This window comes from Elgaria multicarinata, chromosome 11, assembly GCF_023053635.1.
Source record: "Elgaria multicarinata webbii isolate HBS135686 ecotype San Diego chromosome 11, rElgMul1.1.pri, whole genome shotgun sequence".
Taxonomy (NCBI): Eukaryota; Metazoa; Chordata; class Lepidosauria; order Squamata; family Anguidae; genus Elgaria; species Elgaria multicarinata.
The window spans coordinates 14554617-14582380 of NC_086181.1; the positions used below are offsets into that span (position 1 = coordinate 14554617).

The window sequence follows — 27764 nt, forward strand, 5'->3', positions numbered from 1 at the left end:
GGGAAATACCCCTTCTGTGTTTCTCTCCGGCGAGCAGCGGCGTGGAGAAAAAGAGGGCGAAGGCGCCTGCGGAGACGGCGAGCGGCAGCGGCGTTTGGAGCCGGGAGACGGCGAGCGGCGGCCCGAGCGCTCCGCGGAGGCGGAGACCTCGGCGTGGCGGCTGGATCGGGGTCTCTCTGGCTCGATCGCGGCAAGCCGGACGTTGCTGCCGCCAAGTATGAGGCTGCCGGGTTCCACTAGCCGCCGCCGCCGCCTCTCCCTCGGAGCCCGCTAGGGTCTCCTGCAGCCCCCGGCCCCTCTGGATGGTGCGGCCGCCGCTGGCCCTTGGCGCTGCCCCGGTTCTTCGCCCGCCTCTGCTGCCGCCCCTCTTTGGATGATGACGATGAACTCTCTGGCCGAGAGCCTGCTGGGGGGCCCGCCGGACCCGTCCAAAGCGGCCTTCCTGGACTTCGGCCTCGGCCCGCCGCCCTCGCCTCCGCAGCAGCCCCAGCAGCAGCAGCACCAACACCCGGCCGGCCTGGCGCCCCCGTACGCCCTCCAAGCCTTGCACCCGCTGCAGCCGCCCCCGCAGCCACAGCAGCCGCTCGACGGCGGCGGCGCCTTCCCCTCCTCGGCCGCCTCCTACGGCCGCTCCTTAGCTTATCCCCCTTATCCCGGGGCGGCCGGAGGCAGCCCCCACGCCTTCTACCACCACCACCACCACGGCGCCTCCTACTCGCCTTACCAGCAGACCTCCAGCGGCCTGGGCCACGGGACGAGGCTGGAGGAGACGGGTAAGGCGGGGCTGCGGCGCGTGGTGGGTTGGGGGTATGGGAGGGGGGACAGCTAAATCACCCCCGCCCCCTCCGCAAGACCACCTCGTGCCATCTCCAGGCGCTTGATCCGGAGTAGTGCCTTCACACGATCCTCCTCTTGTCGGTCATCCGCTCCTAATCTTTTTGTGAAAGGGGCAAATAAGGGGGGTGGGGTGGGCGTAATAGCGAATGAGGGTAAATGGTTTCTAAATCCTGGAGTTTTTCAAGAACTACTAAAAGTAAAATGCAATGTAAGACCTACTTAGAATCAAACCATAGAAATGAATGGGACTGACTTAAGTCCCATTCATTTCTATGGGTCTCCTTTAAGTTGCACTTGCGTTCGATTTTACCCTTAATTCCAAATTTTGCTATTTATCAGTTGAACATGCACACAGTTAAAATACAAAAAATCTATCTTGCCCTGCATATAATAGTTTGCGATTTCGTGCTGGCTGCAATGTCAGTCTGCAGTGTGATCCTAAGTATGTCTATTCAAAAGAAAGTCCCACACTGAGTTCAGTGGCACTTACTCCCAGGTAAGTGTGCAGAGGATTGCAGTCCTGGTTCGCTGCTGGGTCATCCTCTCTTTCCTGCATCAAATCAGCACAAATGAGGCATCGCTTGTGATATGTGCACAGGGAAATAAGACTTCTACATCGCAGTGTATCCTGAAAGGGCTTTAGAAATTCCTAGAATTTTGAGAGGCAGCTGGAAACTTAATGAAGTCTTATCAGATGCACAATATAATACAAAGGTTAAGCCCTCTGGCTGCAGGGATTTTGTAAATGACTGTGGTGTACTACACCTTGTACAAGATACCCTAGCTTCTAACTGTGTGCAGAGTTCTTTCTCCCCCACCCCCATTTCCCAGGAATAAACTTCTACCCAGGATCTTGCTTTACCCCCAGCCCTGCCCCACCCCCAGCTGGAAATAGTCTCGTAGGTGTGGCTGCTAGAACTTTTGCCCTTGGGGGCAGCCCATTGGATAGACATCAAAACATTGCCTGGGTGATGGTGGTAGATGGATGTGGTTAAGTCTCTCTGGGGGTGCCTCTGGGGCAGTGAAATTGGTAGTTATTTGAACACAACTGGGCTCCTGTAGAAGCCCCTGGGGGAAACCTCCTTGGCCCCTCTTCTGACAACCTTTATAAACTAAACCTGGCTGGGAATGATATGAGTTGTAGGTCAACATATTCGGAGGGTACCAGGCTGCAGGGAGGTTACTAGCAAGTTCTCAAAACAGCTTACAATGTCTCAAAATACATTTTAAATTGACGATGTGGTATTTGGGCACAGGTATTCCTGTCTCTAGCAAAGGGGCTGGGCTGAGAAAATGGACAGCAAATGGACCCTCTGTTTCCTTCAGGTTTGGGCAAGCTCACTTGGAGACATGGGCTCAAGTAACGCCTTGACCACTTGGTGGTTGGGATCAGCCAGGGCTGACCTTTTTGGCCTCAGTCTCTCCGCCTGTAAAATGGTCAGACAAGTACCAGTGCCGCAGAGAAGGCTTGGGTTGTTTTGTAAGAGCAGCCAAGACAAAAGCTGATAAAAGTGATTTAAAGGGGCAATGTTGCAGGCTTCTGCTTGGTTTCTGACCCCCTTGTCCTCAGCCTCTATTGAAATGTAGTCTGAGCTCTTGTGACTGCACTTGTTCTTAATCGCCCCTCTGTTATCTCCCCTTCTGTTGACATTTAGAATGAATGTGCCTCTGGGCACAGCCCTGCCGGCTACCTTGCTTGTATTGCTCTGTAAAACTACCATGCACATGGATGGCGCTATATAAGTTACTTGCCACAAGTGGACACAGCAAGTCTAATGGCAGGCCTTAAGTGGATGCTGTGGGGCCAAATCCTGGCTGTTTTCAGTTTGACCTGTCATCTGGCCACATGCAGAGTGCCTTCCAGTCCCTCTCAAGCTGCTTCACCAGTTCTGAGATGGGACTAATCCTAGAAAACTATTTTGTAACTGATGGAATACCAGCCATTTCCCAAAAAGCTTGGGGTGTGGTGCTCCATGATTCTTCCTCCGCAGAAGGACCCTAGGAGGTTGGTCAGGCTAAACGATAAGTGACAGGCCCAGGGTTACCCAGTGAGCTTAGTGAAAGAGTGGGAATTTGCATTCAGTTCTTCCTGGCCGAAGTCCAAAACTCTAACCTTGACACTGTGGTACTTCCCATACCTACATTCCACTCTCTGGTCCCCTTTAAGAGCCTTCTTTTCCCCATTGGCTTCATAGCCTCGGGCCCCTTTCAGGGAGAAATATTTTCCACCTCTAGTACTGAGGAAACATTTCTGTAGATTGAACCATTTTTGCATTTTGGTTTGGAGAGAGACCCTCTTCCACCACCACCCAGCTCCTTCTGGACACACATGATGGGCAAATTTCCCTTCTCTTTTTCCTCCTGATATCAAGGGATATCATTAAAATGAGTCCTTTAGGAATTTATCCCAATGATTTTGGAACTTCTCGTTGCCAAATACTTAAGCCTGAACCCTTCCAAAGGGTAGCCTTTTAAATAATTTTGACAAAATCCAGATGTCTTCTGAAACATCGGGGCAACCTCTGTGGAATCCTTTAATGGAAAACTGCTTGACTTCGTTTATTTTTAAAAGTGCATGCAAAAGATATTTCGCTTGCTCATTTTGCATTGCAAATTCGAGACCTCTTGCATGCAGTCCCCAAACAACTTGGCTTCGAATTGATATCCCAACAAAAAGTGTTTTGTTTTTTTAAAATGGAACTCTCTCGTGAGACATTGAGTGCAGCAGATGATTTGTGTGTCTGTGTTGTTTGTTTTTCGGCCCTGCTGAGTTTTGAAAAATTATTATTGGATTTAAAAGAAGGAACTGATCTTAAAAAAACAAAAAAACTTTAAAAAGTCACTCAGTGGTTCGTAAATGGAAAACATGTGAATATTGTAACTTAAAACGTTCTTTTGTTTTGATTTATTTTTTTACAAAATCTGAAATGGAAATGCTAAGAGGGTTTTTTTAAGGGTTTTTTGTGTGTGGGAAAAGTATATATGAAAATTGATTAGGAGGGGGAGAGGGCCCCTGCTCTTGCAACCATATAGTTCAGGATTTCTGACATTCCAAACCAGCGCTCACCCTTTTTATAATGGATGAGATGGTTTCAAAATGCAGTAGTAAAATGACCGGGCACTCTGCCTATCGAAACTGCTGTAACAATATCTTTGTATCGGCCAGTGAGTGGATTTGTTTAAGACGCCTTAGGCACTGGACCGACTGATCCCCTATTTAAAAAGGCAATTTGGACTTAACCCGTATCATTTTAAAATGATATTTGGGGTTTCTTTCTGTAGCAAATCTGCCAAAAAGCAAAACTCCCAGAATGCTAAACTTAGGGGGAATCCAAGTTAGTTTGGCTTAACTGGTTTCTTGATTATGGGGGCAGAGGGGTGTGTGTATGTGTGAAACCTTGTAACAATTTGTGCAATCCCGAAGGGATTTTTCTGCGCCCTGTCTCAATTAAATCTGAATGCCCATGTAAAATATTGCCATTTTACGCGAGTGGCCTTTGTTTTCCACGCTAAAGCAACGGCAGGGTGCCTCTGAACATGTAAAGAGTGCTTCACCACCACTACTGAAGACTCAAAAGGCTGCCCCTCTGGGATGAAGGCGGCATCCCTTCCGATTTCGGGCCCTTGTTTCCAGCCTGTCCCACCCCACCCCCGCGCACCACTTCTTAAAAAGCAAGGAAGTCCTGAAATTATAACCAATCGTTTCCTTGTGGTGCCTGTTTCTATCGCCGGATTCCTGGCCTCCTTTCATTTTAATTGGCACCTGTCAAGATCGGCGAGGGAGATAGAAGATGTCTTAATGATCTTCGAGGCAAAGCCGGAGCTCAGCACACCGGGAGGACGCCATCGAAAAGGCTTGTTCCCCTTGGCTGGAAAGCAAAAACGTTTATTTATTACCGGAGCGTCGAGATCGCACCAGCAGCTCATTAGCATTGGAACGCGGCGGGGCTGCTTTTAATTCGGAAAGGTGATAATTACGCAGTGCCGCAGTGGCAGCCCGCTGCCAAAACGCAGTTAATCTTGCGGCGGCGGCGGCTCGGGAGGACTTCCGACAGCTGCCACTTGGGCGAGCGGAGCAAGCCGCCGCCGCGCACCGTTTCTTGCCGCGATCTTCTGCTGGGGGGCGCGCCGGCCTCCCGAGCGTGCCCAGAACCCGCGAAGTCTCTGGGGCGGAATCAAAGGCAGAGGCGAGCAAGGCGCTGCCTCCTCATTCGCCGGCTCGATCCCAGCCAGGTCTCCTCAGGAGTCAGCCCCGCTTGGCTTCAGTGAGGCGCGATCCCCAAGGGAGGGCGCCCGCTCTGCCCCCATAGAAAGCAATCGGTTTAGCCCGCCTAACTGCGCAGAACAGGCTGTTTACGTAGCGAGTAACCCCCCTTTCAATCCAGGAGGCTTCTGAGCAAACGGGCGCAGGATCAGGCCTCGAGTCAATGAAGGGGGCAGTCCTGATCCGCACTCACCTGCGGATCAGTCCCATTTAACTCAAAGGGGCTTTCTTCCGGAGTATGTCGGCTTTGGAATTCTACCGCACTCTACGGTAGGAAATCTGCACATTCTGCAAGGCGGAGAGGGGCCCTCGACGGCGCGCTATCCATAGCAGTTAGCTTGTTTCATCGGTATTTTTCCACCGCCTTTCAGTCATGTTGCGAAGGCGGTTTACATCATAGATCTTAGAGCACGTCGAACTGAACTCAGCCTGAGAAATAGTTTAACCCTTTACCAGTAAGGGCGTTTCCCCCCAACTTACTACTTGTAGGGCAACTTGTGGCCCTCCAGATGTTACTGAATTGCGATTCCAATGACCTCTAGCCGGCGTAACCAATGATGAGGGATGGTGGGAGTTGCAGTCCAATGTCATCTGGAGGACCACGCGTTCTCCATCCCTGCTTTAGGGGGTGAGAAAACTTACCGTGCAATCCTATGTGTGTGTACTCGGAAGGAAAGCCTCGTTTAAGACCAACGGGACTTACTCCCAGGCAAGCGAGTGTAGGATTGCAGCCTTCGTACCCACTTTGCCTGGAGTGGCTCCCATGGAATTGGAGGGACCGCTGGGTGGACAGAGCATAGGATCGCGCTGAAACGCGCATTCAGTCGGGATCCGAGTAAACCTCTCTAGGATACTTGGGCGGAAGAATGGACCCTTTTGGAAGTGCATTCCTTGCACACGTAGGTTTCATATTTCTGGCACAAGACACCTTATTAAAATTACCATAATATCGTATTTCCCACTGATACCACAATCCTAATTTGGCCTTGCGTATAGAAACGCTGCGTCCACACGATCGCCCTTTATGTATGGTTAGACCTGGGGAGGCGTTCAAGTGAAAGCAAGCATTAAAGTCGAATGGCCACTGCAGGACAATTTGTGCGGCGGGAAAGGCAAAACGACTCCAACTGAAAGGAGCTTATTAAAACAAAAACAAAACAAAAGGTGGGGAAAGGTTGCGCTTCTACTGGTTGATCCGGATCGGTGTAAAGTGGTTTGAAATCTCTCTCACCTGTGCCCGAGTAGGCCGCAGGAAACCCCCGTTGTCGTTCTAGTTTCACAAACCGCAGGGCCTCGCTGAAGTAAAAGAAACGCAAAGGCAGGAGGTCTGGTCTTTGCATCTGCCTCCTCCGCGCCCCCCCCCCAAAATCAAGCATTTTGGATTGTTTGAGGTACACAAACGTGTAGACCAAACTAAGAATTATTTACATTGAACAATGCCAGCCGGGATTCTCTGTGCGCGTGCATTTAAAAAAAATAGTCTTTCATAAATCATTTCATAATCCTTTTCTCCCCTCCCCTTGGGAAGAAGCGGTAAGAAATAGAGCTTGAATCATTTAAAGGAGTGGTAGAGATTAGAATAAAAGACCACTTAAAAACAAAACGAAAACATTCGTCTATAGTTTCGAACCAGTAAGTTGGGTTTTCCTCCCCTTCATTTTAATGAACCCGTTGTCTTTACGGTGTTGGTTTCGCTCCCGTGAAGAACTGTAGTTACTGGTGTTAAATATCAGGTTAATTTCACTGCCTAATTTCTGTTCTGCTTCCCCGGCTCTTTTGCAATTTCTTCGCCTGGTTAGGGCTTACTTAGAGGAAAGCGTTAATGTCTGGTTAATATCTGTGGTCAGTTTCAACTTTAGTTCAATTCTGAATCTTCTAAAACCCTTGTTAATTAAAACCTCGATTAAAAACCCCCCTCTATTCTCCAGATCATCGAATTAAATTGAACTAGAACAGACGCTGTGCTTTTTATTATTTTTATTTTGTAATCGTTTCAGCGACTAGAGTTGATTTGGGTTTCTTTTAAGGCACTTGTATTTCCAGATTTTTTGTTCAAATTAGCAAGTGAATCGCCAAGTTCTTTTGATGCCTCCAAACGCAGTTCACTTGGAAGCCTCTTTCAGTTTCAGACGGGTTTATAATTCAACAACTGGGAGAATCCAAGTCTATAAGGAGGAATAAAATTAGTGTATGTATAATCATTATGTAATGCTACTTTTCTAATAATCAGGAGTTAATATTTTGAGAGAAGTGATGGACAGTGAATTTTTGAGTATGTTTACTCAGATATAAGCATCGCTGTATTTTATGGATTTTCCCTCCCAGGCAGTCTCATGTTTAGATGAATTATTATTATTATTATTATTTTCAGCAGAAAGGATTTATCCTGCACAAGAGCATGGGGCTAATGCAGGAGAACTACCCGCAGACGTTGAAATTAACTATATATGCAACAAAATGTGTCTCTAAGGGCTCATCTCCACCAAGCAGGATATTGCAGTATGAAAGCGGTATATAAAAGGCAGGAGCCACACTACTGCTTTATGGCAGTATTGAAGAGCACTGACAACTGTTGGGGCCCATTGACACATACCATAGACCGCTTTCATACCGCTATATGCTGCTTGGTGTGGCGCCTGCCTTTTATATACCTCTTTCACAGTGGAATATCCTGCTTGGTGTAGATGAGCCCCAGGTCACCTGTGGTACGATGTTGCTGTTTTTGAACCATACATCAAGCACAGTTTCACATTCCGAGATCAGAGACGTTTCTGTTCATTTTAAAGTAAATTCCGTATAAGCGGAATTTGTTTTAAATGGAAAAAAGGGAGGTATGCAGGTTTCCCCACGCCTTCGTTTCTTCTCTCCTTGTCTCCTCTAATCTGGTTCAGTTTACGAGTAAATAGCTTATCACACCTACTGCAGATTCTTCAGCATAAGGCAAAATAATAACAATAACAATATTAAATTAATAAATAGGGCTGAATCCAGGCTGGGTGCGTTGAACTTCGCTCCCATTGAAATCTATGTGACAAGTTAGTCCTGATCTAAATTAAGTCCCATTGATTTTAATGTGAACGAAGTGCAACACGCTTGAGTCTGGGTCCAAGCCTGTATGTGTTCGAACGAACTGCTGCAGAAATCGTAAGGAAGGCTTCTCTTTTTTCTTAGCTGACGGGATTGAGGTGTGGTGTGCTTTCTTCTTCTTCTTTTTATTATTATTAAACCAGCTTTTCCCGCTCTTTCTTTTTAATAGCGTAGACATGGCTCAGGCGTCTTGTTTTCTGAAATTAAATTATTCCTTCAGGGCGGAGTACTTTAATCTTTTTAACTCGCTGACATCTCGTACGCTGCGGACTGCATGTAGGCAAGTCCTTATTAATATCTTCCCTCGTGGCCTCGAACAATCCGCCGCCCCTGTCTCTGGGCTATTTCGAAAGTTAACAGCACATGGAGGGGGTGGGGGCTTTGCGCTTCAGCGGGGCTTGCGCAGGAGAACGTCCCTCGGTTTTAAAGTGATCAACACCACGAACCTCCTATACAGTTGACTCCGGAGTAAACAAGCATGAAATCGAGCCGTAAGGCGGAGGGGGCTTTGCGCTTCAGCGGGGCTTGCGCAGGAGAACTTCCCTCGGTTTCAAAGCGATCAACCCCACGAACCTCCTATACAGTTGACTCCGGAGTAAACAAGCATGAAATCGAGCCGTAAATCCCACCGAGTTCAACGGGTCTTATCCCAAGTATGCACACGATTGCAATTCGCACAGTATGCAAACTCAATTGAGAAGAACCTCGCCTTTGAAGTCAATGGGATTTACGTCTGAGTGGATTTGGATAGGGTTGCCTTGTAATTTCCTTTGGAGCCGTTTCACGAAAGCCCTTAAAAACAGAGCAGATTTTAATAGCAGGGCGACCCTCCTTATGTCTATTCAGAAGTAAATCGGGTCGACTTCAATGGGGGTTTACTCCTAAATAAGTGCGCATTGGATTACAGCCTAATAGTTCCAAGCAAACCTCGTGAGGAAATAGGAAAGGCCGGAAATCATTACGCATATTATTTATTTATTTTATTTATTGCATTTATATACCGCCCCATAGCCGAAGCTCTCTGGGCGGTTTACATTATATTATTATTATTATTATTATTATTATTATTATTATTATTGATATATCCGACATACATCAGATTTTTTAGCAGTGCCTTGAGTTCACCTGTAGTGATATTTTCAGTCTCACTCCCAACCCCCACTGGTTTTGATTTCTTTCTCCCTTTTTTAAAAATGAGTTTGAATCCGACTGTTTCGATTTAACAGAGTAGTGGATTGATCGCTTCGTTATTTGATAACTTGAACTGGTGCGTACGTGTACTGGAACAAAGAGAAACGCCTTTGGGGGATGTATAGATTTTGACTGCACTCGCCGAATGAACGCTTGGCCGGCCCTAACATTTTTGTTACGAATTTTCTTCGCGAGGGGGGGGGGGATGGGGGGGCGACAAAGCCAGACGCGAGGGCGGGCCCATTAAACACACTTAACTCAACGCACTTATTATTGGACTTGAACCAATCGCTTTCTTCATCCGCGTAGCTGGAAGTAAATGGAGCTTATTTGCTTTCTAATCTCTTGAGAACCCAAGAGTTGCAGCCCGATCCTCTTGTTTGCTTACTGGAAAGCAAGTGCCGCTGTGTGTTCATATCCCCAACTAAACGCGCGCAGAGGGTTTCAGACGTGCTGAGCAATCCCCGTGCGCCTTTACTCAGAAGTAAGCCTCGCTCTGGTCTCCGGCTTTTACTCCCGTGCAAAAGGCAGCGTTCCGATCCTCTCCTGGTTGAATGCAGAAGGTTCAAAAGAGCGTCTTACTCTCGAGTAAGACTGCATCGGGTTCCGGGTTTACGGCTCGATTTCATGCTTGTTTACTCTGGAGTAAACGGGCCTCGCTCCCAGGTAACTGCACTGCGCCTAGGGGAGGATTGCAGCCGCGCAGCGCAATCCTATATGTATGTGCATATTTATTCGGAAATCAGCCCTTTGGGCTTCAACCCTAGGCCAAATGGGTCTAGGATTTTGCACAACTAGACATGCCTACTCAGAAGTAAGCACGGTTGAGTTCAAGGGGGCTTACTCGCAGGTAACTGCATATAGCAATGCGTCTTCCGTTAAAAGCGGAATAGGAGGTCTCCTAAAACCGTCTTTTTCCAGGACCAAACTCTGGGGGCTCATCTACACCAAGCAGGATATTCCACTATGAAAGCGGTATATAAAAGGCAGGCCTCACACTACTGCTTTATAGCGGTATTGAAGTGCACTGACACCTGTTGGGGCTCATTGAAACATACTATATACCACTTTCATACTGCTATATGCTGCTTGGTGTGGCTCCTGCCTTTTATATACCAATTTCATAGTGGAATATCCTGCTTGGTGTAGATGAGCCCTAAGTTTCTTGCCTGCCTGCTCCCACTGCAGGGAAAGGCACCCGGGATTGGGGTGTGTGTGTGTTTCTGCTCAGTGGTGTGAATCCAAATCCTCTGGCTTAATCAGGCTGTCAATTGAGTGAATTCCACGCCACCTTGGATTATGGCAAAAGCCACCAAAACCGCAATTCGATTGCATTGCATACAGTCTGACTGAACTTCCCAGGAAAGCTGCGTTCCACCCTCCTTGCAGCACAATGCCTGGGCCTTCCCCCATCCCCTCTGAATCCTGCTAGGTCCGCATTCCCGGTGGGGCAGAGAAAGGGGAAAGTGAGGACAGAATCTTGCTTACAGCTGCCAAATTCGTGTTTCCCACCCCCTTCTCCTGGCAGCGTTCCTGTGCCTTGCAATGAGGCCAGCTAATTCAACAGGTGAAGCTTTTAAGATGCAGAGATGGCTAGAAGATGCACCTTTTGCCTTTCTTCATCCTCTGTAGTTATCTTGCCCTGTCTCAAGGGTTTAGGGGTGGCTCTGGCACCTTAAAACACAAAATAATCCACTCCAAGTGCCTCTCTCAACCTGGTGCCCTCTGGATGTGTTGCTCGGTTCCCATCATCCCCAGCCAACCTGGCATGCTGGCGGGGTGGTGGTGGTGATGGAAGCCATACTCCCAACACATCTGGAGGGACCCAGATCGGGGAAGGCTGGGGCATAACCAAGTTGAGCTCATCAAGATAAACGTTGACCGTGATGGTTGAAACAACAAATAAACACTTCATCAAGATAAACACTCCCAAGGATTAAAATCACCCACCTCTTGTTATTCCTTTATGCCAATATTAGGAAATAGGATGAGCTCTGTTTATATATTCTAATGTAGGGATTCTGTTAGCTGGCAGGTGTACACTGGGAGCATCCCATCCACTGCAAGATGTTTGCACTAATGATACAATGACACTTAGTAATAATACTTATTGCTAAGTATTGATGTATTATTAGCATGATTATCACCTGTGTTTTGCCTGGCATATAAAAATCCGAACGATAGCTATGCTAATAATAATACATAGCACGATACATACGAATAGTATTTGTGAGCTGCCTGGAGATCTTTGGCTATTCCGTGGTATAGAAATGCAATCTACAATTATTGTTATTATTATTTAAAATAAATAAATAGTGTTGGCAATATTTTTGAGAAACCTTGATACCAGTTCTGCCAGGAAGGGCATGAGGGGAGAGGGGCAGAGAATAGTTGCTTGCAGTAAGGTTGCAATCCTATGCATATTTATTTGAGTAGAAGTCACACCTGGTACAATGAGACATTTCTGAGTAAAGACACAGAGAATCACACTCTGAGGCTGCCAAGTGCATTTGCGGCGGAGGTGAGGTTGCAGCCAGGAACTTCTGGTGTGGTCTGGCTTTGTTTTTTGTTTTTTGTTAATTCTTTACCTGGTAGATTTTCTGTGGTCTCCCTACCTGTGTATCATCCATGACACAAAATGGATTAAGATGAGCTATATCTAGCACAACATGGACTTACTAAGAAGACACAAAACATTTTTCTTTTTTGCAGTTTATAAGAACTAACTGGATTAAGCTGAGCTATATCTAGGATAACTTGGATAACTCAGAGCTATGTCTAGCATAACATGGATCTCTGAAGGAGACAGATTTTTTTTTTTTGCATTTGCTTTTTTGCAGAATATAAGAAACTAACCGTATTAATTACATCATTTTACAATAAGGATCGTCCTCCCTTGTTGGTTTTTAACCACGGCAGATGCCAAATCTCATAGCCTGATCAGCAGTTGTCAGCCTGATCATTTGCATATTTATTTAGAAGTAAGTAAACTGTTTTCAATAGAATGTACTTGCGTGCAAGTTTGCATAGGGTTGCAGGCACAACCATATGCATGTTAGGGTTTAATCCTATGCATATAGTTGAAGTGTAATCCTATGTATGTTTAGACAGAAAAGTTAAAAAAATGTCCTAAATGCTGGCTGGGAATGCTGGAATTTGTAGGACTTTTTTCTGCCTATACATGCATAGGATTGTGCCATTGATTGGGTAGCTAGTTAGTTAGATAGAACTGTATTCTAAATAAGATAGTTAGTTACTTCCAGTAGTCACTTGGATTTGCTTTTGAGTAAAAATATATGGTGTTCTGCTGCAGATAGATGTTTTGAAAGATTGGGAGCACTGTGATGAGAAGTGACACTTCCAATACTTTTACGTTGACATTTTTTTTAAAAGTAAGGGCTGCTGAGAAAATATATGTATATATCCTGGCTGATGAGACTGAATACAATTTTTAAAAGAGAGAAAGATGGCTGTGTGTGTGTGTGTTTGTGTGTAGATGGTAATATTATTTTAAAATCAAAATTTAGCAGGGGAGTTATACGTGTAATTTAACTTTCTTCTTCTTTGAATACCTTGATCCCTCAATTTTATTTCTGTGCAGATCTGGATTTCTGAAGGAGGCTGTGCTCTTCCAGATCATGGCAAGGGCTGATGTGTTTGGGTTGAAAAGGTTGTGCCCCAAATGGGTTTGTGTGTGTGTGTGCGTAATCTCATAAGCAGCACTGCCTGATTGCAGAAGTGGTCCATTGGGGGAGGAGGGCAGCATTTCCCAGGGGTGCAATTTTAGTGACATGCCCTGAGATCTCGTGCTGTATTACAGGAGATGCTGTGTACCACAGTATGTGGGACATTACAAATACATGGGCACCCTCCCAGCCCAGTTCACTCATAAGTTATCCCCCAGCTTTCCCCATGGACTGCAAGCTTGTGAAATAGGCAACATTTCTCCTTGGGCGCACAAGCACGCACACATCTTCCTTCTCCACAGAACGCTGGATTGGAGCTAATATTTCCTAACAAATCTTCCCATTTTTATAGAAGAGACGATCTTCCTGTCAAACGCTTTAACTTGCATTCAAACTTTAAAAAGCAAAGAGCCAACTTCTTAACAAGCAGGGGTCAATTTGCGGTTCAAAATCTCATGATTTTTAAGGGAGCAGTGTCTTGTGAATTCTCTCCCCGCTTCATCACCTCCACCAATATATTTTTTTAAAAAAACTTGTCAAAACTTTCCCCCCTGTTAAGTGTTATCTTTTCTATTGTGGCTTCTACGGTAGCTTATGGATGTGGTTTATTGAAGCGTCTAGGGAGTGTTCTTCGTTAAGCCTAACAGCTTGTCTTTTGATTTTGCACGTCAGTTGAGCTTCTTAATTAAAATTCACTCCGGTGAGAATTAAAACCAGCGCTGCAGAGGGACTTCTTCTCTTTCTCCTTTCTTCCCCCTGACACAGTTTCAAGCCAAGATGAGGGAAAACAAGGCCTCTGATTGGACACCAACTCTTTTCTGAAATTGTTTGCATTTTGCGGGCTTGCTTTCTTCTCCTCGATGACTTTCTCCTTGGGGAAGGAGCAGGTTCTTAAAAACACAGAATATAATGAGGAATCTTTAGCATAATGCAATAAGTTTGGAATTTTCTTAGAATACGTAGGGTTGGAAAGAACTGAGTATTCAGGCTAGATTCCCTTATTTAACCCATTAGAAAAGTATAGGCTTTACAATCCTGAAGTACAAAATGAAAAAAGAAGAAGATCAAGCCCTCATTACAATCCTTTTGATCTTGACAGAGCTCACATCCTGTCCACCTCTTCTCCACCAAACCCCTCTATGGGAGAAATTGGATCTGAACATTTAGACCCTTGATGCTGAGATATGTGAGGCTTAAATGGTTGCATTTTCAATCAAAGTTGGCTATTTGTATTTTTGGGGCAGTGATGCACTTAACTTTTTGTGACAAGAATGTTGCTGTACCGGATGCTAACATAAGGATGTACGAAGAGCCCTGTGGGATCAGTCCAAGGGACAATCTAGTCCAGCATTCTGTTCACACATTGGCCAACCAGCTGTTGACTAGGGACCCACAAGAAGGGGTAGCGTATAGCCATCAGGACTAGTAGCCATTGATAGCCTTCTCCTCCAGGAATTTATCTAATCGCCTTTTAAAGCCATCCAGATTGGTGGCCATCACTACATCTTGTGGTAGTGAATTCCATAGTTTAACTATGAGCTATGTGAAGAAGTACTTCACAAGGAAACATTTTGAGTGTTAAAGTTTGTGTGTGGCAGAGAGACAAATGTCCTCCAATTCCCCTTATTGCCCATCTCTTTTAGTGTTGTTTGTGATCCCAGTTAACCAACATTATGATGTCACAGTGCCAATGTTGTCATATAACCAAACAGATTTGGCCACCTAATGAGATCCCAAAGCCAATTCAGAGTCATGGCAATGCTTCCTAGGCTGTAGCTAGACCTAAGGTTTATCCCAGGATCATCCCGGGTTCGCCCTTGCCTGAGCGCTGGATGCACTGTGTGGCGCTTAGATGAACAGGTTTGACCCCAGGACAATCCTGGAATAAACCTTAGGTCTAGCTACGGTCCTACTCTCAGTCTGAATGGATGAACTGTTTCATCCATTCTTGCATGTGTGCATACCCCTCCCACACACAAAACATCAACTAATGTGTGTGTGCATTTTTCCAACTTCTCAAAGTTTCCCTGAAAAAATGACGTCCGTTTTGGCTTAGCTATGGAATTTCAGCTGACTCGGGATTTTTGAAAGCTCATATGCCACATTTGTTTGCTCTGATCACAGATATTTGGGTAGACTTTTGAGCCCTTCTCCAACCATTTTGTTGTGGAATACTAGTAGAGGTACCTGTACCTTTCTCTCCTTCCCAACGCCTGCATTAGACATTCATTCAGGTTAGACTTGTACCTTGGCTTAGACCCGAGCCCAATGTTTAAATGCTCCTGGCACATTGGGGCACAATCCTATGCATGCTTAGACAGAAAAAAGTCCTACAATTCCCAGCATACTCCACTTCAAAGGACCACCTTGAAAGTGGATATATGCTTCCATCTGCTTTGCAGAGTTAAACTGGATTAATGGTCAAGTATCCCGAAATGAATTGTGGGAATTGTAGTTCTGTGGAGGTGTAGAGCAGCCTTCCCTGATCTGGTGCTGTCCAGATGTTTTGGATACAACTCCCATAATTCCTTACCATTTGGCCATGCCGATTGGGGCTGATGGGAGTTGAAGTCCACGACACTTGTGTGATGGAATATGCATTGCAATGAGCAGGGTTGACAAGAATGTATTGCATTTGGTAGCTCTCTATATATGATGAACTAGCATTGAGTGAAAAAATAGATTTTTGGAAATGGGGCAAGGAGATGGGTCACTTCATCCTTGGACGCCATGTCTTAGGAGATGGACCTTCATAAGGGTGCTACTGAACCATAAGCAAGGCTGCATTGGGAAGAAACCCTATAAGGGCTAGATGTCAGAGCTATGACTAAGTCTGAAACTCCTGTCCCCTACATGTCTGTAAGTTAAGATAAGGAACTGGAGATACTGTCAGGCAGAATGTTACAAAAGGTAGGATTTTGACCTGGTTCAGCAAAGAGATCCTGGAAGAATAAGAAGCCCCCAGACATGCTTATGTTGTCTCTTGTCAACCAACTATGCCTTCCTTTTAGGTCAATCTGAAATTTTGATATTAAACGTTAGGTTGAGAGGAACTTAGATTTTACTCTATTTAGGAATATGCTTGCTATTCTTTCTATTATACTTTTAGTGATTATAACCTCCGTGTATTAGGGATGTTTGCGATTTACCTTATTACGATAAAAGTATGTTATTCCTTTAGATCGTTGGAGCAATCATTGTATATTCTTTGGTACCAGTTTTGTGCTGTCTGGCTTGGGAGGGGTTTCAGGGATCACAAGCTAGGCATGAATACGTGAAGCTCAGAACACACAGCTGGATTTATTAATCTGTTGCTGACTGACCTTAAAGCCGCTGTTTTCTCTCTTGATCAGGTGAGTCACAGACACACCTGTTCAGGTAAGGGAGACAAGCTAGTCAAACGGATCGGGAATAAGTCGCCCGTCTCACTTGGAGGACACTAATTTGGAGAGGCTGTTGTAGTGAACTCACCCAGGGTTGCTACACGCACACCCCACTTCTTTCTCCACACATCATACACAACTGTGTGAAGATGGCAGTTATATGAATTCTGAGGATTCTTGGATGAAGCCAGCCATTTCTGCTTAGAGTTTTAATCTAGTCTTCTTTATGTCTGGCTGCTTTTCTCTGTGTGTATGCTTATGGTTGGGGTTTGCTCTGAGTTTGGGATTGAGCCCTCAGACCTGCGGATAAGGAACAGACTGTCCCTAAGCATACACAGAGAACTTTTCTGACATCACAGCACGCCCACCCGCCATCACATCTGAGATTATGCAGTTCAGCCTCCTGGTTGGAAGGCATGATTCCTCTGCCACTTTTCCATTTAGGAATTAATTACTGGTTGAATGGAACAGTGCTGGTTTTTGAACCTGCAGATGTGTTGGGGACCAAGCTCCTTTGGAGCGCATGCAAAACATTTCTCTGCTTTCATTGTGTAACCACAGTAGGTTGCAAATCATGCATCAAGGTAGGCTGTAATTGCAGCGCAACCGTCTTGTAGTTACTTCCTTGGGGCACTGGTTCAGGTGACTGCTTCATCCCATTTTAATCAATAGGAGACAAAAGAGGAGTAGTAAACACAGATGATGATGATGATGATGATTTAAAAGCCCCCCCCCCAAAGTGGTTACATGTATTGGCCCAAAGTTTACTTAAAGTCATGAACTTTGCCTGATGACATGTTAATAGCCATTCTGAAACTGGGTCCAATGACATAGGTGAGCTTACTTTTCTTTTTGAAATTTCTGTTTGCTTTGCAAGAGCTCGAGAAGTCGACCATCATTGAGAACGGGGAAATCCGCATCAATGGGAAAGGGAAGAAGATCCGTAAACCGCGCACCATCTACTCCAGCCTCCAGCTTCAGGCTCTCAACCAACGGTTCCAGCAAACACAGTACCTGGCATTACCCGAGCGGGCAGAGTTAGCAGCACAGTTGGGCTTGACCCAAACCCAGGTGAGATGGAGTGAGCGACTGGCATGCAATTCGCTTTATTTGCCCCATTTGGAATGCATCCTCCTTCCCACCCGCATCCACCCCAATCGCCTGGGAGCACAGGTGAGGATTCTCCCCTTTCATTCTCACAACAACCCTTGCTCAAGGCCACCCAGAGATGTTAATTGCAGTGGAGGCTGGTGACTCCAATTTTGGTAGGGCTGTGAATCCACTCTGGGGTTCAGTCAGAACCAGCCAAAACTCTAAGGTGCTGAACCTATCCCCAAAACAGGTTCAGCATCTTGGATGAGGCCTTTAGAGTTCTGGCTGGTTCTGACTGAAACCTGGAGTTGATTCACAGCCCCACCAAACTTGGAGCCACCAGCCTCCACTGATTAATCGTGTGTATCCATCTTGCCTCCCACTGGCCCAGGGTCCAGTCTCCAGTGGAAGGTTAGCACTGGGGGAATCTTACCTCTTCCCTGTATGCCGGTTTCCAAATTGGCCTTGCAAGCTGCTTTTAGCTTACCACCACCAATTGGGCCAAATGCAGCAGTAAGGTAGAAAACTGGTGAAGAGGAAAGAGTTAAAAATCCCCATGCCACCGGCTTTCTATTTCAGTTTGGGCTGCTGCTCCAGATTAAATGATAAAACATGAGATGTGAGAAGACTATAATTGATGAATGTCATCCTGTGTAGTTCAGCCCGAGTGGGGATTTGAATTAGTACATTCCCACATCTAAACAAATCCAGCATTTTAGCTGTTTGTTCGCACCAGCTGTCTCAACAATGAAGATGGTGCTTGTCATTTTATATTGTGCATTAGAATATTCAGAGTCCTTCCAGTACACATATCTACAGTCCTGTAAGGTAGATGATGATGATGATGATTGCAAATGGAGGGGAGTGCTGGTAAATCCTGGCTTGCCTAAGACCCCCTGCTGAGTTCCTGCTGTGGAGAGATTTGAACTGGGGACTTGGTGGCTATTTATTTGTTTACTACATTTATACCTCACCTTTCTTCTGAGGATATTAAAGCAGCACAACAGAATTCTTTCTCTCCCCCCCCCTTCCTCCTCCATTTTAGTCTAGCAACAACCCTCTGAGGTAAGTTAGGCTTGCCTAAGATGAACCAATGAGTTTTGTAGCTGAGTAGGGATTTGAACCTGGAGCCATTTCTACACCTAAGGATTATCCCAGGAAAATGGAGGGATCATTCCTGCCTGCTCCCGGAATCCCCTGTGTGCCATTTGGATGCACAAGGATAATCCCGGGGGGAAAGGCAGGTGTAGAAACGGCCTTGGTCTCTTCTGTCCTAGTCTGACACTCAGGGCTCATCTACACCAAGCAGGATATTCCACTATGAAAGAGGTATATAAAAGGCAGGAGCCACACTGCTGCTTTATAGTGGTACTGAAGTGCACGGACAACTGTTGGGGCCCATTGACACATGCCATATACTGCTTTCATACCACTTTCGTAGTGTTATATCCTGCTTGGTGTAGATGTGTCAGCGCACTTCAGTACCGCTCTAAAGCAGTAGTGTAGCTCCTGCCTTTTATATACCACTTTTATACCGCTTTCATAATGGAATATCCTGTTTGGTGTAGATGAGCCCTCAGTCAAACCACTATATCACATGGGCTCTTATTCTTCGGTCTCTTTAGCTATTACATTGTCACAGTAGCAGAAACAAATGTATTTGTCTGTTTATTACATCCCTATACTGCTCAATAGCTGAAGCACTCCAGGCTGTTCACAACAAGATAAGTAACAACAATTAAAAATGGGTGCTTTCCAATGAGGCTTTGCTTGTGTAATCTCTTTGCCCCATTCATGGAACTTAGCATCGTCTTCAACTCCCGTGTTTTCCTAACCCCACTTCTGTCTTTTTTCTTACTATAGAAAATCCATTAAGGAGAAAAAATTCAGACTAGGTGCACAATGGCTTCTCATTGGTAGCGCTCAGTCTGGAGGGCACTCTAAATGAAGTGACTCATTTAAATCAGATTGAAACGCTACTGCAGTTTCGCATTTATCATTCCCTCTGCTTCGGATGCCCACGCTGTGAGTGGCGTTGCTTGTGTAGCGGGGGTGGCCCCATCCATGCAGAAGTGGGGAGGTATCAGCAGACTTGGGGCATGTCTAGACGGGGCGATATCCCAGGGATCATCCCTGTGCGTCCACATGATGCACAGGGGATCCTGGGAGTAGGGAGGGATGATCCCTCCCTTTCCCTGGGATATCGCCCTATCCTTTAATAACATTTTTTCCTGCGGCCTCAGGATGATCCCGAGACCGCGGGACGTGTGGCCGTCCATCCCGGTTTGTCCCGGCTCCTTGCAAGGAGCTCCTCAGGAGCTCCGTGCCCATAGGGGGTGGGGTGGGGGGAACAGGTTTTTTTTAAAGTAAATTTGTATAGGAGCACTCCTATGCTCATTTGCGATAAAAAAACAAATACAAAATGGCGGCCACGAGGTCCTCCATCCTCCCGGGATGTCGCGCACCACATGTAGACAGGGGGAGGATCCCGTGATCACCATATCGTGAGATCCTCCCCCTCCCTCCTGGAAAGCCGGGAGGTCTAGACATGTCCTTGGCCGGAAACCCCTAGGTGTAGGGAGGACACCCAACAACAGTTCATTCAAGACTGAGCATGCTCAGTGGTGACAGAATGTTGACTGATTGTTAGGAGTGCGGAGATCAGTCCAGTTTCTCTCTCTCTCCAACCTTGAGCTTGGTTTGGCCCAATTCCATATCAGTGTATGGATTTTATTTTTAAAAGTCTGCCCGAATATACGTCTGCATTTCCATGTGCGCTTCTCCTAACACATCCATGTTTGTGTGTACTTTTTCCAAATGTATGCAGTATTCTCTGTACGTTTTGCTAAAGTATGCATTTCTTTGCAAGTTATTGCCTTATAATAATGTGTTTCCTTATAATAACAGTGTTATTTTCACGATTGTGTGCAGTTTTGTGCACACCTTTCTGTTGTATATGGATTTTTGTGCATACTCTCCCCTAACATGCATTTTTTAAAATAAAAAAAAAGTGGAGAACTGTAGTGCTAAATTTGGGTAAATGCCAGTCTTGATGCTCAACTTTGTTCCCGTTCGCTTTTCAATGGGTGCAAATTCGGCAAACTCGCCTAAAAACGACTTTCTCACCCGGCCCTAATTTTGCCCACAGCTTGCAAAGAAATGGGAATTTTAGGGGAATCGATGCTGTGGAAAGGTTGCTCCACCCACTCAGCAGCCTCCTTCATAGCTGGTTGAACAGCTTAAAGAGATAGCTTGAGACAGACAGATGTCAAGGGTGAGCCGACAGCCAGAGGCATAAAAAAGATTTATTTATTTTTTAGACAGAGAAGAAGGAAGTCAAGTAAAAACCTGTCAAATCTGCACGCTGACGGTTTTGGCGAGAGGGATTTGCAGGTTATAAGGCTGAGAAGTGTTACAAAACACAGTTCTTTTTCTGGACAGTGCGGCAAATTAAGTCAGTTAAGACGCAAACCAGAAGAGGGGTCTTACTTTATCGTTTTCTAGTGAGCTGTGGGCTGGAATGCAACAGGCCGTATGGAATATTCCAAGTCCAACACTTTCTCCATTCGGCTGCTCGGTAGATGAGGGTCCTGAGAGACATTTCGCCAATGGAATTCTTGGTGTATGAGCAGGAGTGGGTATTTTGGGGTGGGTATTTTGCAACCAGCTGTTGGTTCCACAGTGGAATGCAGGACGAATGCAGTGCATTACAGGTCTCTGTCTTGCCTCAGTGAAGGCCCATGCCGTGCCTTTGGGGAAACAGTGTTCTGTGCATGAATCTGCTGTACCGATTGTGCAAAAGCTTGCTTAGTGTTTTACCTCATAGGTCATCCACACTGAGCTTGCGCTCTAAACATAGTTAAGTCTGATTCACCATCAGGGTCTATCAGATTGGCAAGTACCAGAGAAGCCAGGCATCCAGCCTTTCCAGTGGTGGCCCCAGATTTCTGGAGTTCTCTCCCGAAGGGAGCACATATGGCCTCCCCTCCATCTCCCTTTTAAGGATGCGTTGACAGCGTCTTTGCTTTGTTCCGTGTTTTCATCAATGTGCAAGGCATGCTGGCTGTTAGCTGCTGCTGTTTTTAAGCCTTTTAAAAAAAACTTTTAACATTAAGAAATTGTTCTCAATTTTCAATGTTTGCAAGTCTAGATGGAAAGTTTTTGTTTGTTTGTTTGCTTTCACCGTGGATATAAATTTATTAAATAAATTAATATTTCCAGGAGCATCAGTGTAAGCATGGGCTTCTGCTTTTCTGGGAATCTTCATCAGAATCAAAGATGTTAATTGTATGCCCTTGAAGGAGTCTTTGGGTGGGAGTGTGCAGCATGTGTTATCCAAAAGAACATTCTGGCCACTATAGGATTGATGCAAATGTTACAGGCAAATTTAGCTCCCTCCAGTGTGTGTGTGTGTGTGTGTGTGTGTGAGAGAGAGAGAGAGAGAGAGAGAGAGAAAGTTGCTTAGCATGAATACAATGCAATGCTTGAAAATACAAAGACTGATTGTGCTTTTTTATTACTATTATGCCTGGTCTCGTTTGCCCAAGGGAAGTCCCTGATGAACAATAGGTTTGTGTGTGTGTATGTGTTTTAAAGAGAGCTGGAGGTGGTTTCAGGGAGGCTTCTTTTCTCATGGTACCCACACTTATTCCTTTTGTCCCAACCTTCCTTCAGGACAAACAGGTTTTGCAGGTTTCTGAAACAATACAAAGACTTGTGAAACCTGATTTCCAGGGATGGAAGTGAGATGAGTGTTCGCACCATAGGCAGTGATCCGTCTTTTGAGCCACCCTTTCTGGAGGAGAACGTCTCTGTCCCAGCCCAAGAGTGTTTTGGATAACACCATAGTTTCCTCTGATGTCCAGTGTTCAGGCTGCGAGTGCCCTTGCTGATCTAGCAGATGTGGGGAACCCAAACTTTGTGGAAGTACAAAATACCTTTGGAAGCTCTCAACAACCCAGTGACTGAATATGCTTAATGGTGGCACGAATAGACTATTGAAGGGGGAGGGGACTGTAAGTGAAGGGGAGGGGAATAAAATGGCTGGAAACCTGAACAACAGAGCTCCAGTTCTGTTGCATTTCCCAGTCATTTTCTCTACTAGAAAGGCTGTAAAAAGTAGGGATGTGTGAACTTTATAAAATCCGTTCCATCTGCCTTTGACAGATTGTCAAGTGCCTTTCACCCCATCATTGGTGGAACCAGATTCCCCCCCCCCCAATTTTCTGAATTTGTGCAAACTCATACTTGCACAAATGTGCAAATGCCCCCCAAAGGCACAAATCCCCCCCCCATGCCACATTTTCATGCTTTAGCCTATGGGGGAAATGCACTTTTTTCAGCCAGTGTTGTTTTTTTAATTATTATTTTATGGTTTTTTCAGCAACTAAATTTGTGTAAAATTGCAGAATGTAAAACAAAAACAAAAAACACCGGGTCTGCAAGTTCCCAGAATCCCTGTGACTCAAGAAAAGTAAGTCCAGTGTGGAATCCACAAGTTGAAACCTGAACTCATTTGATTCCGTTGTGGATTTTTCCGACATCCTTAGTAAAAACAAGCCATAGAAACTGATGGCGGATGGAACATGGGAAGCTTCCTCGAACCAGTGTAGTCTACTCTGGCTGGCAGTAGCAATCCAGGCTTTTGCATCACTTGAGATGCTTTTCTTTGAAGAAGTTGGAGGATTAAACCTGGGGCCTTCTGCAAGTAAAACAGGTGCTCCACCAGTGAGCTGTGGATTAATTTCAAACAAGGTGGTCATATGTTCTCTTTTAATGGAGGCCCGTCCTTTATATGAAGGTCTGGCCTGTTCAGTTCTGGTTAGGGTGACCATATGACCGGATTTGCCCGGGTTTTTGATGGCAAATCCAGGAGGGGGAGGGGAAATCCGAATTTTTCCCCCCAAAGAGCAGCTCTAATGGGAATTAACAAAAATGCTTATAACTCCGTCATTTTTTAAGATAAAGACATGAAACTTGGCACAATGGTAGCTCTTAGGAAGGGCTTTAGTCATACCAAATTTGAAACAGATCTGCTCATCCATTGATTTTTTAGGAATTTTTTAAAAATTGAGGTTTTAAAATTATTATTTTTAAAATCGTCATTTTTAAAGTTAAAGAGATGAAACTTTGTACCGTGATAGGATTTAGGTAGAGCTTTAGCCACACCAAATTTGAAACAGATCCGTTCATCCATTGATTTTTTAGGATTTTTTTAAAAACGAGGTTTTAAAATTATTATTTTTAAAACTGTCATTTTTAAAGATAAAGAGCTGAAAGTTGGCACCATGATAACTTTTATGTAGAGCTTTAGCCATACCAAATTTGAAACAGATCTGGGGCCAGTAGCAAACCCTATTAACAACAACAGCAGCTTGCAATGAGTGAAGATACAGTCAGAAAAGATATTTGAGGGAAGGGGAGAATGTAACACACAGAGTAGAGCAAAAGCTTCAAAGTACAGCAAAAGCTACAAACGTAGGAGTGAGTGAAGTTAATTTCAGATACATTGAATCTCTCACTTGTTTTTTATTTCAGTGATTTTAACATTAAGATGTTATGTAGAACAGATTTGTCTTAAATGTGTGCTGTAAAATCAGACATGTGACCAAGGCTATGTTTGGGTGGGCACGCCCCCTTGGTACTGGACACGCCCCCTTGGGGGCGACCATGTTGTCCATCAATAGTGAGTACCTGGAGAGCAGACTGAATAGGCAGGCATCCAGGTCACCCTACTTTTATTGCAGGTGTGGGGGGGGAACAGAGGCTAAGAGGGAGTAGCTTGTCTAAGGCAAAGTAGTGACCAACCAAGCTTTACTCCTGAAATTTTTTGTTTTGTTTTTTGAAGAGCTAATAAAGAAGACTCTCTGAACGCATGCAGAGTTCACTTGCTTTCTGTAAGTCTGGCCAATTCTTCCCAGCCTTTGATGGTTTTGATGTAGGAGACAGGCCTTCCATGTAGACCTGGGTCCTGGTGCTTCCTATTCCACAAAGAAAGAGAGAGGGGGGGGGGAATGCAATGAATAGATGTGTAAAAGGGAAGAAACACAGGGGAAAGAGTAGAAGAATATAGGCAAAATGGAGGAGGGAGAAAAGAGATGGAGAAAGAGAATAGGGAGCCGACAAGGGAAGGCATGAACGGCATCAAAGTTCTCATCCTGAAAACCTTTTCACTTGCTCACAAGAAACCCCTTGTTAGAATGATCAGTCAGTCTCCAGTCTGGGAAATCTCTCTTTTCTTTTCTTTTCTTCTCTTTTCTTCAAAAGCTGCAGGCTTATTATCTTGGGTCTAGGTTTCTCATTGTTTGCTTTCCTTCTGCTTTTTAAACTATTATCCAGTGTTTGGGATGGCACCCTTTCCCCCACCTCACCCGAACATTGCAATATAATCTGGTGGAGATGATAAGAGCAGACTCTGGGTTGGGGCGGTAAGTCGTGGGTTTTTCTACTGCTTCTCCCTCCGGTAGTTTTCCACCTCCTTGAAATTGCCTGCAGACCAATGTTTACACTTTGCCCTCTCTGAGCTTTCCACAAATGCCATTGTGCAATCAGCATTTGAAAAAAGGAGATAGAGGGGGTGGAGTGGGGGTGGGGGCAGCAGAAGGAGAGCTTCTTGAAAGAGTAAGCTGGGGTCAGGCAGCAGCAGCATGCATGCATTAAAAAGACAAGTGAGGGCAGGTTGCTGGTGAAGTTTGCCAAACCACCTGGAGCGAGGTTACAGAATCCTTAGCATCCTTTATCCTTGCCATAGCCCTGGGAGATGGGGCATTATTATACCCATTTTACAGATGAGGTCATTAAGGCATTAAGCAGCAGAGAACTGTAGCATTGTAGTGTACCAGGAGGCTATCCAAACTGACCTCTAGCCAGAAAGCAGGACAACCCAGGCCTGGGCTGATCACAGACTGACTCACCATGGCTCAGCCATTTGAAGCTTCAGCGGCCGGACCAAGCAATCCACGAGGATCCAACTTGCAAAAACACAAAAACAAAAAACTGTGGCGTCCTTCTAGGGGTCCAGGCTGCTTTAGCGATGCTCATATTCTTGCTGTGCCACTTGGCCATGTTGATTCCATGTGCATTTGGTCTGGGCGCTGGATCAGCCTTAATACCAGACCTAGGCAGGTACGTTGCAGAAAGGTGGCTGCAGAGCGAACAGCTCCTGGCAGCAGAATGGGGGCTAAAGATCAAATCGCTCCTGGCAGTGATTTCTGTTTAAAGCTGAGAAGCGGCCTCAAAGATTGCAATTGACAGCAAAAGCCCAGGGGAAAGGAGCTGCTTAACGTTTTTCTGTTCCTGCTCAAAATCTCCCCAAGGGGAGAAAAGATACAGGGCGGTCACTTACGGATCACCAGAAAAAGAAAAGAAAAAGGAGGACAAAGCGTGCACCTGATATGTATGTGTATAGATGGACATTTAGAAATAACTATAATTTAAATATAAATCTCACTGAAGTAGGGAAGGCTGTGACTGGGCGATCTGTTGTTGATGGACAATCTGGAAGCCTTTCCTGCTCTCCCTTCTGCGAGTTCTTTATCCTAAGTGGTTCATTCATTTCCCAGCTCTTTAAACAGGGAGCACCTTCCATTAGAGGACTGGAAAGTAGGACACATGGCCACCCTACGCCTAAATGCAAGGCAGAGCTCAGGTTTCAGTACAGCATGATCCACAACTGGCACAGGTATTTTAATACAGATTGCAACTAAAAACTACGGGGCAAAATCCAACGTAAACCCACTGAAGTGAATGGGGCTTATATTAGTCCTGACTAGGGCTGTGCACGGACACACACACCCCTTTCGTTTCGGAGCCTGTTTCGGACCTTCCGAAACAAGCCCGTTTCGTTTCAGGTCGTTTTGGGACACCCCCCCATTTCGTTTCAGATCCGAATCCGAAGAAAAATTCAGACCTCCGAAATGCTATTCGGACGCCATTTTTGCCATCGACGTGCAAAACAAAATGCGGTTTGAGCTAAAATGGCGTCTGAAGTTCCGAATACTTCCGAAACGTTTCAGATCGATCCAAACCACTTCAGATCATTTCGGACCTCAGCTGAACCATTTTGGATCCGTTTTGGAATGGTCTGAAACACTCCTATTCGTTTCGGATTCGGGGTTCAGATCTGAAATGGTGTACAGCCCTAGTCCTGACCCCGACTATTCAAAATCTGGCAAAAGTTCGGAATCTAAATTTTGACTCTTTCAAATTCAGTGTGCTTTGAAATAATGTCTCTTTTGCAACTATAATGTTGGAGATTGTAAAGCAATAAAGGCAGAGTGTCAAGTTGCAAATAAAACCGCCTTCTTTTTCTAGACATTTTAAAGGTGTGTGTGTGTGTGGTGGTGGGGATCTTGAGAATTAGGAAAATATAATTTTTGCAAGAAAATTAAAGTTAGAAACATTTGCTTGATTTCCCTGCCTCTGCCCAAGTTTATTCCCGTTCTGTGCACTCTCTGCTTATACGTTTTCCCTCTCTTTTATCACAGGTCAAGATCTGGTTCCAGAACAAACGTTCCAAGTTCAAAAAGATTATGAAGCAGGGCTCCAGCATCCAAGATGATCACCTCCACAGTTCTTCATCTTTGTCCCCTTGTTCCCCCAATATACCCCCACTCTGGGACATCCCCATGGCATGCAAAGGAGCGCCCCTCCCCCACAGCAGTTACATAAACAGCTTTGGACCTTGGTACCATCAACCGCAACACCAAGACACAATGGGTAGGCCTCCAGTGATGTGACGAAGGTAGAAGGTGTGCTGCATTGACCCCCTCTAGTGTGCCTCTTCCTCCAAAGCTCTGACCAGGAACAGGGAAATGCCCTTGGAGCAGGGAAACGGATGGAGCGGGTGGCTTCTTCGAAGGCACCGCCAGCACTTCCCTTCCTTGACGAGAAGCTCTCTGGCAGGAGACGACTGCAGATGCACAGGTGGACTTCCGCAACCTGTTCAAGGACCAAATCGAACAACTGTGGCGGAACGCATGGGGCGGAGATAGGGAAAGAACTCCCCACCCACCGAAACTGGACTGCAAGTCAAAATACCATTTGAAGCAGCGTCTCTTCAGCAGGGTGTTTTTGTTCCAAAGATAGGCTCGTGAGTGTCATGGCCTTGTATTGGATCTAGTTGTGTTAGCAAGATCAGAGTTGCCATGTTTTTTCTTTGGTTCAGTCCCCACCCCTCCACCGCCTCCCCGGGCAAAGTTTCTGTGCCTTAAACAGTTTTGATGG

The 27764-nt window shown here is 45.5% G+C and overlaps 1 protein-coding gene across 1 annotated transcript; it reads left to right on the forward strand.

Moving 5' to 3' along the window:
• The first annotated feature begins 357 nt into the window (after window positions 1-357).
• On the forward strand, window positions 358-27764 carry DLX4 (distal-less homeobox 4). Its single transcript, XM_063137379.1, has 3 exons — window positions 358-773; window positions 17326-17519; window positions 27026-27764. The coding sequence occupies exons 1-3, from the start codon at window positions 374-376 to the stop codon at window positions 27275-27277; spliced, it is 846 nt and encodes a 281-aa protein (XP_062993449.1). The 5' UTR covers window positions 358-373; the 3' UTR covers window positions 27278-27764.